This window comes from Sardina pilchardus, chromosome 6 (genome assembly GCF_963854185.1).
Source record: "Sardina pilchardus chromosome 6, fSarPil1.1, whole genome shotgun sequence".
Lineage (NCBI taxonomy): Eukaryota > Metazoa > Chordata > Actinopteri > Clupeiformes > Clupeidae > Sardina > Sardina pilchardus.
In genome coordinates, this window is record NC_084999.1 from 11,966,653 (window position 1) to 11,986,647 (window position 19,995).

Here is a 19,995-nt window from a genome sequence, read left to right on the forward strand (position 1 = left end):
TGCTTGTCTTCACAGCAATGGACCCTCTGATGCCTGTCCTGTCCATTTTGGACAAGACAGTGCCGAAAGATAGGCAACAATGCCTCCTAAGGGCATCTAAGGAGGCCAAAGCTATTAGGCAGCCCCATCTGACACAAGGGGACGATGGGTTAAGAGATCCCAAAACAGCTTTGGAAGAAGGTAAATAGTTATGAGTCATAGATGTGTTTACATCCAGCCATGGTAATTAAAAGCAGGGCACTAGAACCATTTGTGCTTACCTCGTCTTCAGCTAAGAGGAGGTGCCGGATGGTCACTCCAGACCCCACCGAGGTGCAGTGCCTGGGCCAGCTGGTGCTGACCTTTGGGAAATACAGTGGGAAGAGTTTCAGGTGGCTGGCAGAAAATGATGTGGGGTACATTAAATAGTAAGTATGTCACAGTAATTAGTATTACAGTGTCTATGGCTGTGTATTCCGCAAAATAACACTGTGATTTAATGCTTTAGTGTCCTTGATCGCCATATCAAGGAGTGCCGCCATCCTGAAAGGGGTCCCATTAATGACCAGTGGGTCAAAGACCATCTTGTGCAGTATGTGCAGCTGTTCCCTGCCATTTCCTGCCACCTGGAGGTAAATGTAGACCGGGCGATCTACGGACAGGGCCGCTTTAGGTCCTTTACCTTCCAGGAGATGTGGCAGTGGCACAGTCTGCACAAACGCCTGCACGCCGACCCCCAAGCTGGCAGCGATCATGAGCGGCGGATGGCCCTGGAGGCACACACCTCCGTGAAACAGTGGCTGGCCATGAAGGAGGAGGACATCAGCGCCAAGTCCTTGAAGAGGTTCAGGCAGTATATCCTTGACAAGGAGGTAAGTTAGGCCCTGTTTGTATATATATAAAAAAAAGTACAGTGCATTATCAAAATAAACTTCAAAGCTTGAATTCAACTGTATATTACAGAAACATCAACAGGATACGGCTGCCTCTTCCAGCGCCCCCAAGGCCTCTGCTGCTGCGTCTGCCTCCATCTCCACAGCCCCCGCAGCTGTGTCCACCACTGCCATGGTCCATCCAGCCCCCGCAGCTGTGTCCACCACTGCCATGGTCCATCCAGCCCCCGCAGCTGTGTCCACCACTGCCATGGTCCATCCAGCCCCCGCAGCTGTGTCCACCACTGCCATGGTCCATCCAGCCCCCGCAGCTGTGTCCACCACTGCCATGGTCCATCCAGCCCCCGCAGCTGTCTCCGCCTCAGCTTTCAAGGCCCCTGCAGCTGTCTTCGCCTCAGCATTCAGGCCCGCTGCTGCTGTGTCCACCACTGCCGCCAAGGCCTCTGCTGCTGCGCTTTTCACCACCTCCAAGGGCAAGGGCTCTGCCAAAGCCTCTGCCACCACCTCCAAGGGCAAGGGCTCTTCCAAAGCCTCTGCCACCACCTCCAAAGGCAAGGGCTCTGCCGCTGTGTCTGCCATCTCCTCCAAGCCAACATCTGCTCCAGCTGTGTTCGCCTCTGTCCACGCCTCCTCCTTGTCATCGGATGATGATGATGATGATGCTCTGATGGTGGAAGCTCTGGCCACTATTGAAAGACAAGGTATTTGAGTTCATTATCTCCCTTAACAATATCTTAACCATATCTATCAACAGTTGAGACTGAAAGGGACTATTTCAGGCTGTGCTTTCCCATAAAGTCTTGAGTTAATGTCACTACTACACATATCATGTATTAATGCAGAACCTGTATGCAATAAGTTAACATAAAACAGGTGTCAACAAAAGTCTTTGATGTTGTCAGAGGATGCTAGGGATAGAGACAGAGGAGAAGAAGAGGTGTCCAGGCAGGCAGAGACTTCACGGAAGACACACGCAGAAACCCTGTCACCAGTAGCGGTAAGGTCATGTGGCATCATGGACCACAAAGACTATGCTCGGCTAAATGAATGTATTTAAGTCAAGGGTAAATGCTGTGCAATGCAGTAAGGAAGGCACAGATAAAGGGATGGACAGAAGAGCTAGGGAACGCAACTGTGTCACCCCACGTCTCTCCGTACTCTCTGTGAAAGGGTTACAGTTAAAAATCAAAGCAGAGTCAATCAATCAGTAAATGTTTATACTAACACACTGGTCATTTTTAAAGGTTCCCACATCATCCATGCCCCCTCATGCCATCCAGGCCACCCCGCCGGCTGAAGGAGAGGGTGCACTCTCTGAGGTAATGCTTGGACCTGACAAAAACAAGACAGAAAATGATTATTTTTAGTGTGTGCCAAGTGGGTTTCACTTTATTTGTTTGTTTTCTGTACTTTCAGATGAAGTATGAGGGATGGCACAAGATGTGGGAGTCTGGTAGCTACGGTCTGCCCACACCGGATCAACAGTGGCTGAAGGAGGACGAGGAGCGGGGGCTCTTCCAAAAGCCCATGTCTTACGTGGACAAAAACGGGAGAACGCGGTGGAGGAGAATCCTCAAGGATGACCGCATGTGGTTTTTCCCACCCGAGACCCCTGGCGTGGTAGGGGGGAGAGTGCCCTCGGCTGACGGCTTTTTTAAGAGCCGGGTGTTTTTTTGGAGACCAGTGGGGGTGTGGCGGTACGGTCTTCGTTGCCCTAGGCCTGAGTGTCCTGCGAGGGACAAGACCAACGTGTTCCTCTACAGGTGTGGGTACTCGAAGACCGTCCGTCAGATCTGTGACGTGGGGGGCTGGTACTCCATGCTGACGGAGGTTCTGGCCTGCAACGCCTGCCGGAAAGCCGCCAAAGACTCGGAGGAGCACGCCATCGGCCGGTTCCTGTCGTGGGAGGAGGGTGTCTTGCGACAACTGACTCCAGCGCACAGAGCCGTATTTCCGGCCGTGTTAACATTACGGTGAGCATTATTTCACAGTGATTTGAATACTTTATTGACTGTACAATAACACATCTAAGATTGACAGCCAATGTGTTGTGATTTCAGGCGTGGTGTGGACAAGGCGGTGATCCGCCTCCTGAGGGACCGCACCGAGGGGAACACCATGACCAAGGTGTGGAGGCAGGTGATGGAGGGTCATTGTGAGGAGTACCTGCAAAGGAAGGACCTTTACACCACACTCCTCACCCAGTACACGCAACCTGGAACGATAACAAGTAAGTCAGATTGTCATCATACAACAGCACACACAAACTCCATCCATCTTCCTGCTGTCTCCAATGGGCCCTGTAACAAAACAAAAAAAGAGAAATGTTACACACAGTGTATTATTTACACATTTTCTATCCACTTTCAGGCCTCCTGACTCCCCAGTTCCAGCGACCCCCACAGAGGAGAGAGCTACCCTCGCCTAAGCTGCTGCGGAAAGCGTTCCTCATTGCTGAGGCGGAAAACATTGAGGACTACCGCACGCAGATCATGTCCACGTTCGGCAAGGTCCTCAAGTACGACTCCACAAAGAAGGTATTTTTTGTTACACACAATTTACTGTTCAACTGAATCATCAAAAAAATGTACAAATAACACATTTACACATTACTTTGCTTTTTTAAAAAAAATTATTATCATTATTAGATCTGCAAGAAGTTGTCGGGTGACGGCAAGGGCACTGCGGAGTGGTGCACCAACGTGGCCAACGAGCGGGGGCAGATCCTCATCTCCGTCCTGACCTGCGAGGAGTCGTTGGACAAGATGAGGCCGATGGCTGAGGGGCTCATGGCAAGGTATGAGAGGGCAGGAGAGGCACCGCCTGAACTGTTGTACGTGGACCGTGGCTGCTGTCGTGTCCTGGGTGTTTCCTCGGTGGAGCAGCTGTTCAGTGGATGGGCAGAGGCAGGGATGCTCGTTCGTCTGGACGTGTTCCACTGGATTCACCGCTTTGACGCCGCCCTCAGGACCGACCACCACCCCAAGTACGCCCTCTTTAAGTCGGCGTTGTCTGCTGCGGTCTTTGCATACAACAAGGACGACATGGCACTTCTCCTGCACGCGATTCGTGCCGGGCACACAACCAGGTATGCCTCCCTGACCGACGGTGAGCTCATGGAGACGCATGTCACCAAGCGCGACCTGAGCCACTACGTCAGGAGGATCACTGTTGGGGCCCAGGAGACGTTTGCGCGCGTCCAGAGTGCCATCGACATCCTGAAGGGCGGCGCTGGGATGGACGAAAACCAGGTCCATCTCTTCAAAGACGCCGCAGCAGTGGATCACGTGTGGGCCAACCAGCAGAAGCACCTGGAGTGCATCCAGGATCCACCGGGGCGGAACATGTACACCGTGAAGAGGTACGTCATCCGCAACGGTGTGAGGCTTCCGCACTACACCACCGTGAGGGGGAGCAACAGCCTGGAGGGCTTCCACTCCTTCTTGCCCCGCATGATCCCGGGCCCTCACTGTGCTGCCGTACCCTTTCAGGTGTACCTCCTGGCCGGCATCGCTCGCTGGAACTCTGACAGGGAGTCGGCGAGTGTGAGAGGGCAAAAGGGAAGGAGGCACATGGTCTACCGGTCTCCTCTTGTCCACCGCCTGAACCAGCGGTGTCAGGAGCTGTTTGGGGAGGTGGAGGAGGTGAACTACAGGCCTCCTGTTCCAGCTGGTGATGAGCGGATAGGACTGGAGTACCTGTTTGCTCAGTCTGCTGCCGAGCCATTCAGCGCCCCTGACCACTACGTTCAGGCCCGTGAGGCGCTCCAGCAGGCAGAGGACGAAGGAGATGATGAGGTGGAGGAATCCCCAGTGGATGCGGAGGAGGTGGAGGAGGTGGTGGTGGAGGAGGAGGAGGACGGCGATGCAGGCTACACCTCTGACGGTGAGGGTGACACACTAACACCGCTCAGAAAGAACATCTCCCTCACCGACCAGGCCGTGGCTGCCGAGCTCGACCCCTGTGTGGAGGACGTGTGCGGGCCCAGCCATCTGCCGGGGTACGAGCATGTCGAGGAGCTGAGCCGTGTCCTGGTTGGCATTGCCTTGGAGGAGGGGAAGCTTGCCATCACCAACTCCACCAGGCAGAGAGTCATCGCTGCATGGAACAAGCTGGACCTCCACGACAGAAGCATCCAGCAGTTTGACTCCCTGTACTCTGCTCGCTGGGGAAATGCCCTCTTCAGCCGCACAAGTGGCGATCCAGCAGAGTCGGCGTTAGTACAGAAGCTGAAATTCAGCAAGAGGTACTCCGCCGCACATCTGCTGGATTCCAGGAAGAACAGGCTGATGTACTGCATCATCAAGCAGCTCTGGCTCCATCCCAGCTGTGGCGGCAAGGCTCGAGGGTCACCACAGAAACAGCAGATCACCTCCATGTACCAGCGGGTGCAGCAGAGGGTGACTGTGGATGACGCCGAGCTCAGCAGGCTGGGGATTCCAATCCTAAAAGTTAACAGCAAGTGTGTGTCCGAGTTCATCCGCAGACAAGAGGCCTTGTCTGCGAAGAACGTCACGGACCAGGGGTTGGATGTCCTCCGTCGCCACCAGAGCGTAGCGGGTGATGATGACACCGCCACTCAAACCCCTGCACCAGAGTTGCCAGTGGAGAGGCCCCACACCAGCCGACCTCAGGTGGAGTATGAGGTCACGCCATCTTTGGCTGGAACGCGACTGCTCAAAGCCAGAGTCCCCCGCCCCGTCCCCTGCCCCATCCTTCCTAAACCAGCAGCAGTAACGCCATTAAGCCAAACCAGTCTCCAAGCCACCCAGTCCAGTCAGGGAGTGATGCCCGCATCAGTGATACTTACCTTGTCCACGGTGCAGGATCCCACGCCATCCGCTGCCTCGTCCTCGTGGTCCCAGGCTCCCACGGCAACTGCTGCTGCCTCATCCTCGTCACAGGCGTTATCTAGATCAACGATCTATAAAAGAAGACAAGATGAGCGCGCAGGGTCTGGACCGCCACGCCAGATGAAAGCTTACGCCTGTGCCCTCTGCGGCCAGCTCACACAAGGCCACAGAAAGTACAGGAAGAAGACCTTCTGTGAAGCTTCAAAGTCCTCCCCATCAAAGGACTTTTCTGGTCAGACATTTCAGACATTTGGGGACTTTCAGAAGGCAGTTGACAGTCTTTTGGGTCAGTCACAGGCCTCTGAGTGAAGTGTACATACTGTGTATGTGTTACTGTAAATAGTTTTGTATTTTACTTTACCATTGAGTGTGTGTGTTGTGTGGGGCCCAGCGGGCAGTCAAGCCCTTTCAAGCCCTTTCACGCACTCCTGTAACACTTGGGAACCAGGGACGGACACACGCACCTATCTCAAGCACTCAGGGACACACACACACAAACAGATATACACAGTTTCTGTCCTAAAGCTGCAGTGTACTTTACTGCTTTGACCATGCACTGAAGTGGTCAGCCAGTTCTTTTGTTTCCGTTCTCTGTCAATGGTTACCTATTGATGTCTTTCCAAAGACACTAGTGCTAAGGCACTGCACTATAGTGTTTTCCTTGGCTATATTATGCACTTGGGTCAATAAAGAGACCTGATTTACAATAACAGTGTGTTGTGGTACTGTCATAAGCCAATAAATACAATATGGCATGTTTTTACCTGATTTTATTGTTCAACAAACCATTTCACTGCACTGTAGTGTTTTCCCTGGCTATATTGTGCACTTGGGTCAATAAAAAGACCTGATTTACAGTAACAGTGTGTTGTGGTACTTTAATTAGTCAATGAATACAATATTGCATGCTTTTAACTGATTTTATTTTTCAACAAACCATTTTTTGCAGCATACAGTAGGGTGGAACGTTCAGATTGGGCCTATTGGGCCTTTATTTAGATAAAACTAATGAAAATAAGCGTATTACATAGTTATAGCTCATAATCCGCAGCATCAGCACCACTACTCAATGACACAAATGACGTCATTTTTAACAAATCATTTTTTGCTCAAATGTTTCATCACAGTGCAGCTTTTGGTTTATCAATGTAGAATTTGATATTCAGCATCACTAATTATGAAAAATTATATCAAAAAAGTTTTAAAAGGGTCAGAAAACGTGTGGTACCCATGATACACCATGCAGGTCACCTGACAGCCAGTTCCACTCTGTTGACAGCCCAGGAACCTATAGGAAACAAATGCAAATTAGCTATTACATCACCAGGGACCTTTTTTCAACCTTTTCACCCTTGTCCAATCAAGTCTTGTATTTGTCTTACAGTCTAAATCAAAATTTGCACTTCGTATGGCCCCATCGCCGTTCGCAGGGGTCAGCACAGCACGGAGTGCAATGGCTGAGCCTCGCCCTGGGTGAACCACCTTCTTGATCATGGTATCTCCCCTGCCAGGTAAGTATGAGTTGCTACTGGCAAGCGAGGGTACTAGACTAAGTGACATACAATTCACATGTACGTTATGCTATAGATGTTCTTATAATAAATCGCACAGAACAATAACACATTCACACAAAACTTTATACCTGGTGACTGACTCAAACTAAAATAATGCGGCCCTTGAAATAAGACATAAAACAGACAAGGAATGCCATTCTGGCTATACCATGACCCACCAGTAGCCATGACGTAGGGAAGGCTATAGACAAAGCAACCCATGTGATCAGTTGGGACATGGGGTCATCAATAGCCCAGTAGTAGGTATATAACTTCATTTGTAAAACTAAAAGGCACCAACAGTACTCCATCTTGTTTTGCAGCAGCGTGTGTATTCCACCATTCTGTCTAAACTATAAGCACTACTGATGGCTGTGTCTAGCTAGCAGTTGCTTAGCCTATTGTTTCTATTCAGCAGCAATCTTAACAGATCAGCCTGAGAAAGGGTAGAATGCTTCAATCAACATTGTACACAAAATGAACTTTGGACTTTCATTAAAAAACGACTTCAGTTGTTAACTGTACCAAACAGATTGCTTGAAACTAAATCTTAAAACAGACAATAATAAAATATGTGATGCATGATACACATGGTGATCATGATGGCAGAACATACATCTGTTTGCACATGCTTTGCCTATTAATAGTATCTGATGTGAGGCTGCATCATGTATTGATGGGGATCTCAATAAAACTCAATGTATTTGCCTTTAATGTATTTGCCTTGTATTTGCGTTTGTGTCATGCCAAAATCCCACTTTGTATCCCACATGAAACTTGAAGATGTTGTAGCTACATAGCCTACTGCTCAAACATAGCCTACTACGTCCGAGCAATATCTTTAACTGTTTATAAAGTATGAAAAGCAAAATGCTGCAATGCGTTAAATATATACCAAAGTTAAAAACATGACATTCCTGTCACTACAAACGAAATGATAAGGCCAAATGCATCGTCGGAGTTCTGTTATTATCACAGTGTTTTCAGAATACTTCTACACACAGAAGATAGCCTGTTAACAAAACGTGCATACATCAAGCAATAAGCAGCTGCGATTCGATATGACAGGCAACGAAGTATTGTTGATTATATGCAGTCAACGGCATGAGGACAATAAATATTTGTCTCATTGGGAGTCTCATTTCTACTTTCCAGAAGTTCATAACAACGTAACCGAACGTAACCCGCGCAGCTGTGTACCATTTATAAAGGTCCGGCGAGGGGAAAAAGAGCACGTTTGCACAGAGGTTCCGTCTACAACGTGAGCAACGATGAGAACGTACTTACGGCATGCTGAAAATGTTTTACTAACTGCTTCAGAGCTTTGCGGGATCTTTGCTTTTGCTACAAAAAAACTCGTGTGTAGCCTACAACTCCTTCAACGTTTACTCGCAATTCCCTAATATTTGAAACATACACGAGGGTTGTACCACAGCATGGTTTAACAGAGACCACAACCATTTATTTAAAAACAGCATCCCGCAATTCTCTCGTATTCCATTCACATTAGTAATAGGGTCTGCCATGCGTCAGCTGGTTTTAACTTGACCAAAATCGCAATGCTCATTACTTGAACAATACAACATTCACTAGCAACATGAGGTCAAAAACTGTTAATAAACCTACCAAACAATTATAAGACGAGACTCAGCACTAACACACTTGAGAGAAATGGCTTACTCCAATTGTGAGCAATTTGAATGTTTCAAACATCCATCAACTATAATTTCACATGTAAAGGGGAGTGCACCGTTCCTGGAGGTACTGCAATACCAGGTCGATGCGTGGAGTGGACGGAGCAAGCCCCTATTCCATCTCCCAGTTCCAAAAATCAATTTAATATATGGTCCCCGGGTAGGGGACGTATCAGATATTAAACTGATAAGAACAGATACTACACTTGATCTTAGCCAAAAGGCCGAGAAGCGATACCGATGTCAACCACTAATGAGGAACTGCATTCTCCGTCCCAATTTTCACGATTGCGGCGTTCATAGTAACTGGTACATTTTTTACCGAGACGCCAGAATATTTGCGCATTCCCCTGTCATTACCCACTTAACGTTTTAAAATAATTTAATCGTTTTATATTTCGGACTTTAGAACAACTGTTTTGAATAATGGCTTAGGCGAGGCAATCACAACCAATCAGAAACGAGTTCACGGAATTAAAGATGTACAAATAATATGAATACGACTTAAGGGAAATTGTACCGACAGGGTGTATGAATTAAAGCTCCTGCAACACTAATCACATCATAGGCGGTTGCAGGAAAAGACTGTGGTTCCAAGATTTACGTTTAATCGACGTATAATAATGGGGATCCCGCCACCTAGTGGATAAATGTGATATGTAAATGTAAATGCAGCACTGGTCATACAGCACTTCCATCTGCAAGAACTAAAAAATGCTGAACATAGACCAACATGAGAATTAAATCCCCTAACTCACTAGCTTCATAAAGTTACCACTGAACAAGCATGATATACATACAGGATCTTCGCCTTGATACAAGCATTATGAGGAAGTCATTTGTACTCAGGGCCATACAACTCTACAATGCTTCACTGAAGCGAAAAGGAGAGTTGGACTTCTATGCATAGTATATCTGCACCTCCTTATCTCACCCTACCTCACCCTCCTATACACCTTACATGGCCTTACATGGAATGTCTGCACAACACTGTGTACTGTTGACACTGTTTACTTTACTGGCTACATTAGCCCACATGCACAACCCTTCCCTCCATACCCTTGACTGGACTGTGGCGGATACCTTCATCCTATCAAACTTATCCTTGCACTGCTGCTACAACTCTTATATTACTATGTCTACCTTCTCTTATTTTGTCCATATATTTGACCAATGACTGATGCCTCTACCCATATCTTACTCATAGCTGCCAACACTCCCGTTTTCCCCGGGACTCTCCGATATTTTAAGGTCATCTCCCGCCACCCTCCCGTTTTTGTTGTTTCTCCCGGAAAACTCCCTTAATTCGCTACTTGCACTAAAGGCTCTAATACGCTCATTTCGGCGGAGCCAGGTGTGTTTGCACCTGCCGCTATTGCTAATGTAATTAGTGTCAACACGGACCTGGTTGGGTGTTGCACCTAGTGAGTCAGCTACACAAGTAGCGAATTTGCTTGGCTATCAAACTTCAGCCCGTGCAGCCGATGTCTCGCAAGCAAGCGGGCCAGTTGGATAGTCCAGTACTAGCTGTTGTGATATTGTTGGGAATTGAATTGATTAGCACATCACATAACATGTTATTGAGTTTTGGTAACTTGTGCCCTCGGAACAAAATCTGACAGCAGCTTTGGAGTTTTGGGAGTAGGCTGCAGACAGTAGTTGGATACATAACTGGCAAAGAATGCACTCCTTGCACTGCTGCTGTAATTCTTATATTACTATGTTATGTTTATCTTATTTGTCCATATATCTATACTAGTACTGTTATATTACTATGCTAACTTTTTTTACTGTACATATTTATTGCTGGTCACTAGACTGTGCTGGTCACTAGACTGACTTATTTGCACTACCAACACACACCTCATACTGGACCACAGTACCAATCCTCTTTACACTCATGCACATCTTTATCTTTAGTCTTTAGTATTTCGTTTTTTTACTGCTCTTTAGTCATGTTGATTTGTTGATTTGCTTTGTATTATGCTGTTTATACTGTAGTGTGTATGTTGTGTGTAGTGTCTTAAGCTGCTGGGACCTTGAATTTCCCCTTGGGGATCAATGAAGTATCTATCTATCTATCTATCTATCTTATACATGGATATGCAGCATATATATAGTTATCCCTCTTACCTGCTTACAAATGCACCACGTTTTATTTTGTCTCACCATACTTGGAATGGTCATGTGACTACTCGTGTAACTGTATTTTAGTAGGGAGAACATGGAGGTGTTTGGTCGCTTCTAACTTCATCTCTGTTTGGATCCTAATGAATGCATTGGGCTAGTTAAGTGCTATCAAAGCTGCGCCGCGCGCCAGAGCCAGTGAGTGCAAGCATTGAAACGTGAGAGGTATGTATCAACTCGTTTTAGTTAAGGGAATAACGTAGTTTAATATGAAAAAACGGTGTTACTTAAAGTGTTCCTTTAAGTTGACTTTAGTAACAACCACTGAAGTTTGTATTGGGCATTGCACAAAGCTGAAACTCACCTGTATTTTACAGACACCTCTACAGGACGTGGTCCCTCCTGCTACACCTGTCACCTCCGGCTCATCAGGGTCCATAGGCGATGGCTCTTGGGATGGATGCTCTGCTGGTTGAAGCACTTGCTTCCTTTGAAAGACAAAATACAGCACAAACCCTGTATTATAAAAATCATCATTTTACATCATTGAAAGCAGGAAGTCCTATTCATGGGTTCCATTGGGTAACACTTTATTTTAATGTGTCGCTGTTACAGTGTACCTACCTAATTAGGCACAGTGGTACAACCTGTGTAGCAACATGTACTAGCATGTACTAAAATTGTACTTGCATTATGTATTTGTGGGTACCTACATATAGTCGTTACATTGTAATACTGAGTGCTTTTACAAAACTTTGCTAATTTGCCTACATTTTTCATCGAAGGCAAAGGGCTGCCCTGAGACCTGCTGGATGGGGTAAATCTGGTCACCCTTTGCCTCTAATGAAAAATGTAGGCAAATTGGCAAAGGTTTCTAAAAGCACTCAGTATTACAATGTAACAACTATATGTAGGCACCCACAAATACATAATGCAAGTACAATGCTAGTACATGCTAGTACATGTTACACAGGTTGTACCACTGTACCTAATTAGGTAGGTACACTGTAACAGCGACACATTAAAATAAAGTGTTACCATATCGGTAATAATTTGATCAATGTTAATATGTTCTCAGATCTGAAAGAAATTGTCTGGGGATGGGAAAGGCACTGCAGAATGGTGCACCAACCTGGCCAGTGAGCAGATCCTCATGTCTGTCTTGACGTGCGAGGAGTCCCTGGAGAAGCTGCGCCCGATGGCTAAAGGCCTCATGGACAGGTACACTAGAGTGGGAGAGGCACCTCCCGAACTGATGTATGTCGTCCACGGCTGCTGTCGTGTCCATAAGGGTCTCGTCCTTGGAGCAGCTGTTCAGCAGCTGGGCAGAGGCTGGCATGCTGGTGCGGCTAGACATTTTCTACTGGATACATCGTTTTGACGCCGCCGTCAGAACAGATCACCATCCGAAGTACGTCCTGTTCAAGTCTGCACTCTCTGCTGCCGTCTTCTCATACAACAAGGACGACATGTGCTGCCCACTGTGCTGCTGTCCCCTTCTTGGTGTATCTGCTGGCTGAGATTGCACGCTGACACAGCGATCGGGAATCAGCTGCGGTCAGTAGCCTCACCACCACCCCATTGTCCATCCAGGGCTAGAAGAGCGTCTCCACCGCGGTCAGACCCTGGGCCCTGCAGCAGCCCCGGTTGATGTGGAGGATCTGGGGGACGGGCTGGTTGGCGAGGCGGAATCTCTCCATCACTCCGCAGCACGTGTGCTCCAGCTTCTCCGCAGACTCCTCGCAGGTGAGCAGGAAGGTGATTGATTGATTGATTTTATTTGACTCTTTTTTTTTTTTGCTATAAAATATGATACAGGTTTTGCACCATACATTAAGAAAAACAAAACAAACAAAGTCAGGATAACACAATAAAGCCCAAGGGCTTATTTCCATTGTGGTCCCTTAAGGGGGAGGGGGGGAGGGGGCAGAGCAAGTGGCAGCAGATCAAGCATCAATCATCACATCCATACATATATTAAATACAATCATCCAGCAATACAATAAATAAGAAAAACAATATACTATTGGCATCTGAACCATTTTTTCAGAGCCTGCTTAAAACCTGCTACACTTCTAACCAGCTTTAGATCACCCGGCAACCTGTTCCACAAGCTTGTGGCTACATACAAAAACGACTCCTTACCTAGATTACTCTTAAAGGGATAATCCGGAGTGAAATGCACTTTAGATCAATTTTTCGGACTATTGGGAGTACATACGTTGAGTTGACACCAAAATCATGTCATTCGGATGTATTTTGAGAAAGTTCGAGTTCACCGTTTTTAGCCAAAACTCGTTAGCCTGGAATTGACCGGGGCAAGTCCTTTCGCCACTACAAAACGCTATTTTTATACCTCTTCTACTGTTCCAACCAACACTACACTTACGTGGTAGTGAGTAGGGGGTCCCTAAAGCCAAACCGAAGTATCCCCACGTCTTTATGTGGTCGGATAGAGAGTCCAGAATGAATTCAATCGAGTCCATACCTTTCCGGAAATGTTATTAAAATGTTGTTAACGCGTTGCTAGCTGCAGCAGTGACATTTCCGGAAAGGTACTGACTCGATTAAATTCATTCTGGACTCTCTATCCGACCACATAAAGACGTGGGGATACTTCGGTTTGGCTTTAGGGACCCTTTACTCACTACCACGTAAGTGTAGTGTTGGTTGGAACAGTAGAAGAGGTATAAAAATAGCGTTTTGTAGCGGCGAAAGGACTTGCCCCGGTCACTTCCAGGCTAACGAGTTTTGGCTAAAAACGGTGAACTCGAACATTCTCAAAATACATCCGAATGACATGATTTTGGTGTCAACTCAACGTATGTACTCCCAATAGTCCGAAAAATTGATCTAAAGTGCATTTCACTCCGGATTATCCCTTTAACTCTAGGGGGTACAAAATCAGTAGATCTGCCCCTGGTAGAGTATCTATGTACATCTTTCACTCTCTCAAAATAATTGATTAAATACCTGGGGACAGCCACATGCACAATTTTATGTACCATGCACAGGTGAATTTGAGATACTCTGTCCTCAACTTTTAACCACCCAATAGGTGACTAGCTGAGAGAGCGTGTTGCTGGTGTGGCCGAGCCCTTGCCCTCCCCAGACAGTTTCTTCACCACCTACAACAAAAACAAACAAAAAACAGAAAACAGATTAGCTGGGCATAATGTGTCGTGTCCTCTGAGTGCTAGCATGCTGTGTGCGTTGGTTATCAATGAATAATTGACCATCTAAACTCATGAACACACAGAACAAAGGGAACACAACACTAGAAAGGGAACTCAAAGTGAAACAAAGTGGCTTAATGCTTAATAAAGGAAGAATTACGAAGAAGGGCTGATAACTTACATTTCAACTGACCTCATAAATTCTATATATTCATATCTATGCATAAATATACTAAATATGAAAGAGCACTAATGGACTAGTTACTCAAAATTACCATTTTAACTTTGACAATTCAACAGGCAGCACATTATCCTGCAAGAGAGGTTGAGAGGACAGAGATCTCGCACAATTTGAATCTCTAGATCACAATGATACATAAAAAGTTGCTATAATGCTGAAGTTTTTCCCCTCATGCTTGTGGAATGGAGCTAATATGTTTAGAGACCAGCATGCTTATCAATAAAACTCTAATGCCATTCCCATCTTAAGTAAGTGAACCCAAAAGGGTTGGCCACTACAGACACACTATTTTTTAACATCATATCAGGGGAGAGCGCGAACGCAGTCCCCCACTACCAGAAATTATGCAGTCGAGATTCCCACATTTGAGGAATTCGCAGGGGTCAGCACAGCACGGAGTGCAATGGCTGAGCCTCGCCCTGGGTGAACCACCTTCTTGAATGGTATCTCCCCTGCCAGGTAAGTATGAGTTGCTACTGGCAAGCGAGGGTACTAGACTAAGTGACATACAATTCACATATACGTTATGCTATAGATGTTCTTATAATAAAACACACAGAACAAAAACACATTCACACACAACTTTATACCTGGTGACTGACTCAAACTAAAATCATGCGGTGCTTGAAATAAGACATAAAACAGACAATGAATGCTATTCTGGCTATACCATGACCCACCAGTAGCCATGACGCAGGGAAGGCTATAGACAAAGAACCCATGTGATCTGTTGGGACATGGTGTCTTCAATAGCCCAGAAGTAGGTATATAACTTCATTTGTAAAACTAAAAGGCACCAACAGTACACCATCTTGTTTTGCAGCAGCGTGTGTATTCCACCATTGGCGAGGCGGAATCTCTCCATCACTCAGCAGCACATGGGCTCAAGCTTCTCTGCAGACTCCTCGCAGGTGTGCAGGAAGGTGACTATCTGAGAGAGCGTGTTGCTGATGCGGCCGAGCCCTTGCCCTCCTCAGACAGTTACTTCACCACCTACAACAAAAACAAGCAAACAACAGAAAACAGTTTAGCTGGGCATAATGTGTAGTGTCCTCTGAGCACTAGCATGCTGTGAAAAGAAAGAAAGAAAGAATAATACTCTAAAATTCAAATCAGACACCAACTGGCCTAAAGCTACACAAAGGAGGAATTGTGAAGAAGGGGATCGGCTGATAACTTACATTTCAAATTAATTGCATATCTATGCATAAATGCTAAATATGAAAGAACAATAATGGACTAGTTACTTAAAATCTACTTGCATGATTTTATTTACTGATTGATTGACTGATTGAAGTCAAAAAAGTCCTTTGGGGGCTTACATACATTTTCATGTTTTATCTATTCTAATACTTATTTAGTCTTACACACAGAACAAAATTATAAATGCAACACTTTTGTTTTTGTCCCCATTTACCATGCGCTAAACTCAAAGATCTAAGATCTATCGCAATATACACAAAAGGCCCATTTCTCTCAAATATTGTTCACAAATTTGTCTATTATCTGTGTTACTAAGAACTTTTCCTTTGCCGAGATAATCGTGCTCACTGCCCTCGGAACACCCCACACACTACAGGATTTCCAGTCGCAAATATTGAACATGTTTAATATTTACGATTATCGCCACCGAACGTTTTCCAAGGCAATTGTCGGGATAATTTTGACTCTTTTTTTTACTTTATATGATTTATTCAATATACAAATATCAAAACAGTGGTCCTCTCAAATATGGAGGGAAAGACATACACACCACACACTACAAGAAAATCTCATAACACAATTTTAAGAGTTTGAGATAGTCGGACGATTTCTGTCTGTTTTGTCTTTGGTCGGAAGGGGGGAAATAGGGGCAAAATCAGCCCGATTATCTTGATGTGTGCACCCCCCCTTTTCAAGGGAACGCAAAGGGGCTCTAAAAATAAATGCCTACCTCTAAAAATAATTCCCACCATAATCGGGGGCTCAAGCCATACATTTTCAGATTTTCTATAATCTAATACTTTTTACTATTTAATCTTAATCTTACTGTATTATTTAATTTAGTAATTATTAACTAATATCATTCTTGTATGCATTTCATTTATATCATTTTCCTTTTTACAGCCATGAAGTTAACAAGGTTTACATTCCATTACCAGTTGTGTACTGTTATAACTGTATGTCACAAATCTCGAGTCTGAATTTCTGGATCATAATGATGATACATTAAAAGTTGCTATAATGCTTAAGTTTTTCCCCTCATGCTTGTGGAATGGAGCTCATAGTTTTAGAGACCAGCAGGCTTAGCAATAAAACTCTAATGCCATTCCCATCTTAAGCAAGCGAACCCAAAATGTTGGCCACATGCATATCCCACAACTGCTGAAAGTACAACCACTACTACTGACGCTACAGAAACACTATTTTTTAACATCAAATCAGGGGAGAGCGCGAACGCAGTCCCCCACTACCAGAAATTATGCAGTCGAGATTCCCACATTTGAGGAATTCGCAGGGGTCAGCACAGCACGGAGTGCAATGGCTGAGCCTCGCCCTGGGTGAACCACCTTCTTGATCATGGTATCTCCCCTGCCAGGTAAGTATGAGTTGCTACTGGCAAGCGAGGGCACTAGACTAAGTGACATACAATTCACATATACGTTATGCTATAGATGTTCTTATAATAAATCGCACAGAACAATAACACATTCACACAAAACTTTATACCTGGTGACTGACTCAAACTAAAATAATGCGGCCCTTGAAATAAGACATAAAACAGACAATGAATGCTATTCTGGCTATACCATGACCCACCAGTAGCCATGACGTAGGGAAGGCTATAATAGACAAAGCAACCCATGTGATCTGTTGGGACACGGAGTCTTCAATAGCCCAGAAGTAGGTATATAACTTCATTTGTAAAACTAAAAGGCACCAACAGTACACCATCTTGTTCTGCAGCAGTGTGTGTATTCCACCATTCTGTCTAAACTATAAACACTACTGATGGCTGTGTCTAGCTAGCAGTTGCTTAGCCTATTGTTTCTATTCAGCAGCAATCTTAACAGATCAGCCTGAGAAAGGGTAGAATGCTTCAATCAACATTGTACACAAAATGAACTTTGGACTTTCATTTAAAAAAAAAACTATTTCAGTTGTTAACTGTACCAAACAGATTGCTTGAAACTGAATCTTGAAACAGACAATAACATATGTGATGCATGACACACATGGTGATCATGATGGCAGAACATACATCTGTTTGCACACGCTTTGCCTATTAATAGTATCTGATGTGAGGCTGCATCATGTATTGATGGGGATCTCAATACAACTCAATGTATTTGCCATTAACCCCCCTGTGTTTGTGTCATGCCAAAATCCCACTTTATATCCCACATAAAACTTGAAGATGTTGTACATAGCCTACTGCTCGAACATAGCCTACTACGTGCGAGCAATATCTTTAACTGTTTATAAAGTATGAAAAGCAAAATGCTGCAATGCGTTAAATATAGGCTATACCAAAGTTAAAAACATGACATTCCTGTCACTACAAACGAAATGATATGGCCAAATGCATCGTCGGAGTTCTGTTATTACCAGTGTTTTCAGAATACTTCTACACACAGCAGATGTTACGTTCGGTTACGTTGTTATGAACTTTTGGAAAGAGGAAATGAGACTCCCAATGAGACAAATATTTATTTTCCTCATGCCGTTGACTGCATATAATCAACAATACTTCGATACCTGTCATATTGAATCGCAGCTGCTCATTGCTTGATGTATGCAAGTTTTGTTAACAGGGCACTGATCTATAAAGAAGTATTCTTTATAGATCAGTGAACGTAACCCGCGCAGCTGTGTACCATTTATAAAGGTCCGGCGACGGGAAAAAGAGCACGTTTGCACAGAGGTTCCGTCTACAACGTGTGCAACGATGAGAACGTACGGTATGCTGAAATAAATGTTACGAACTACTTCAAAGCTTTGCGGGATCTTTGCTTTTGCTACAAAAAACTCGTGTGTAGCCTACAACTACTTCAACGTTTACTCGCAATTCCCCAATATTTGAAACATACACGAGGGTTGTACCACTGCATGGTTTAACAGAGACCACAACCATCTATTTAAAAACAGCATCCTGCAACTCTCTCATATATACCATTCACATTAGTAATAGGGTCTGCCATGCGTCAGCTGGTTTTAATTCGACCAAAATCGCAATGCTCATTACTTGAACAATACAACATTCAGTAGCAACATGAAGTCAAAGACGATTAAGAAACCTGCCAAGCAATTATAAAACGAGGCTCAGCACTAACACACATAAGAGCAATGGTTTATTCCAAGATGTGAGCAATTTGAATGTTTCAGACATTCATCGACATTTATTTCACACGTACAGGGGAGTGCACCGTTCCTGGAGGTACTGCAATACCAGGTCGATGCGTGGAGTGGACGGAGCAAGCCCCTATTCCATCTCCCAGTTCCAAAAATCAATTTAATATATGGTCCCCGGGTAGGGGACGTATCAGATATTAAACTGATAAGAACAGATACTACACTTGATCTTAGCCAAAAGGCCGAGAAGCGATACCGATATCAACCACTAATGAGGGACTGCATTCTCCGTCCCAATTTTCACGATTGCGGCGTTCATAGTAACTGGTACATTTTTTACCGAGACGCCAGAATATTTGCGCATTCCCCTGTCATTACCTACTTAACGTTTTAAAATAATTTAATCGCTTCATATTTCGGACTTTAGAACAACTGTTTTGAATAATGGCTTAGGCGAGGCAATCACAACCAATCAGAAACGAGTTCGCGGACATAAAGATGTACAAATAATATATGAATACGACTTAAGGGAAATTGTACCGATAGGGTCTATGAATTAAAGCTCCTGCAACACTAATCACATCATAGGCGGTTGCAGGAAAAGACTGTGGTTCACAGATTTACGTTTAATCGACATATAATAATGGGGTTACCGCCACCTAGTGGATAAATGTGATAGGACAATGTAAATACAGCACTGGTCATACAGCACTTACATCTGCAAGAACTAAAAAATGCTGAACATAGACCAAAATGAGAATTAAATCCCCTAACTCACTAGCTTCATAAAGTAACCACTGAACAAGCATGATATACATGGATAATCTCCTTGATACAAGCATTATGAGGAAGTCATTTGTACCCAGGGCCATACAACTCTACAATGCTTCACTGAAGGGAAAAGGAGAGTTGGACTTCTATGCATAGTATATCTGCACCTCCTTATCTCACCCTACCTCACCCTCCTATACACCTTACATGGCCTTACATGGAATTTCTGCACAACACTGTGTACTGTTGACACTGATTACTTTACTGGCTACATTAGCCCACATGCACAACCCCTCCCTCCATACCCTTGACTGGACTGTGGCGGATACCTTCATCCTATCAAACTTATCCTTGCACTGCTGCTACAACTGCTGCT

General features: G+C 45.0%; 1 protein-coding gene, 4 non-coding genes and 1 pseudogene across 5 annotated transcripts; 1 reads left to right on the forward strand and 5 right to left on the reverse strand.

Annotated features, from left to right (window-relative positions):
• The first annotated feature begins 1,817 nt into the window (after nt 1–1,817).
• On the forward strand, nt 1,818–6,034 carry LOC134082316 (uncharacterized). Its single transcript, XM_062537963.1, has 6 exons — nt 1,818–1,869; nt 2,117–2,191; nt 2,289–2,845; nt 2,933–3,102; nt 3,243–3,409; nt 3,521–6,034. Exons 2-6 carry the CDS (start codon nt 2,132–2,134, stop codon nt 6,032–6,034), a joined length of 3,468 nt encoding a protein of 1,155 aa, XP_062393947.1. The 5' UTR covers nt 1,818–1,869; nt 2,117–2,131.
• Nucleotides 6,035–7,091: 1,057 nt separating this feature from the next.
• LOC134083487 (U1 spliceosomal RNA) lies at nt 7,092–7,244 on the reverse strand (annotated as a pseudogene).
• A 1,773-nt stretch (nt 7,245–9,017) lies between these two features.
• Nucleotides 9,018–9,208, reverse strand: LOC134083492 (U2 spliceosomal RNA). The gene has a single exon (XR_009939736.1). It is a non-coding gene; the product is annotated as a U2 spliceosomal RNA (small nuclear RNA).
• A 5,612-nt stretch (nt 9,209–14,820) lies between these two features.
• LOC134083504 (U1 spliceosomal RNA) lies at nt 14,821–14,983 on the reverse strand. Its single transcript, XR_009939747.1, has one exon. It is a non-coding gene; the product is annotated as a U1 spliceosomal RNA (small nuclear RNA).
• Nucleotides 14,984–16,937: 1,954 nt separating this feature from the next.
• LOC134083503 (U1 spliceosomal RNA) lies at nt 16,938–17,102 on the reverse strand. Its single transcript, XR_009939746.1, has one exon. It is a non-coding gene; the product is annotated as a U1 spliceosomal RNA (small nuclear RNA).
• A 1,809-nt stretch (nt 17,103–18,911) lies between these two features.
• On the reverse strand, nt 18,912–19,102 carry LOC134083493 (U2 spliceosomal RNA). The gene has a single exon (XR_009939737.1). It is a non-coding gene; the product is annotated as a U2 spliceosomal RNA (small nuclear RNA).
• Nucleotides 19,103–19,995: the final 893 nt, after the last annotated feature.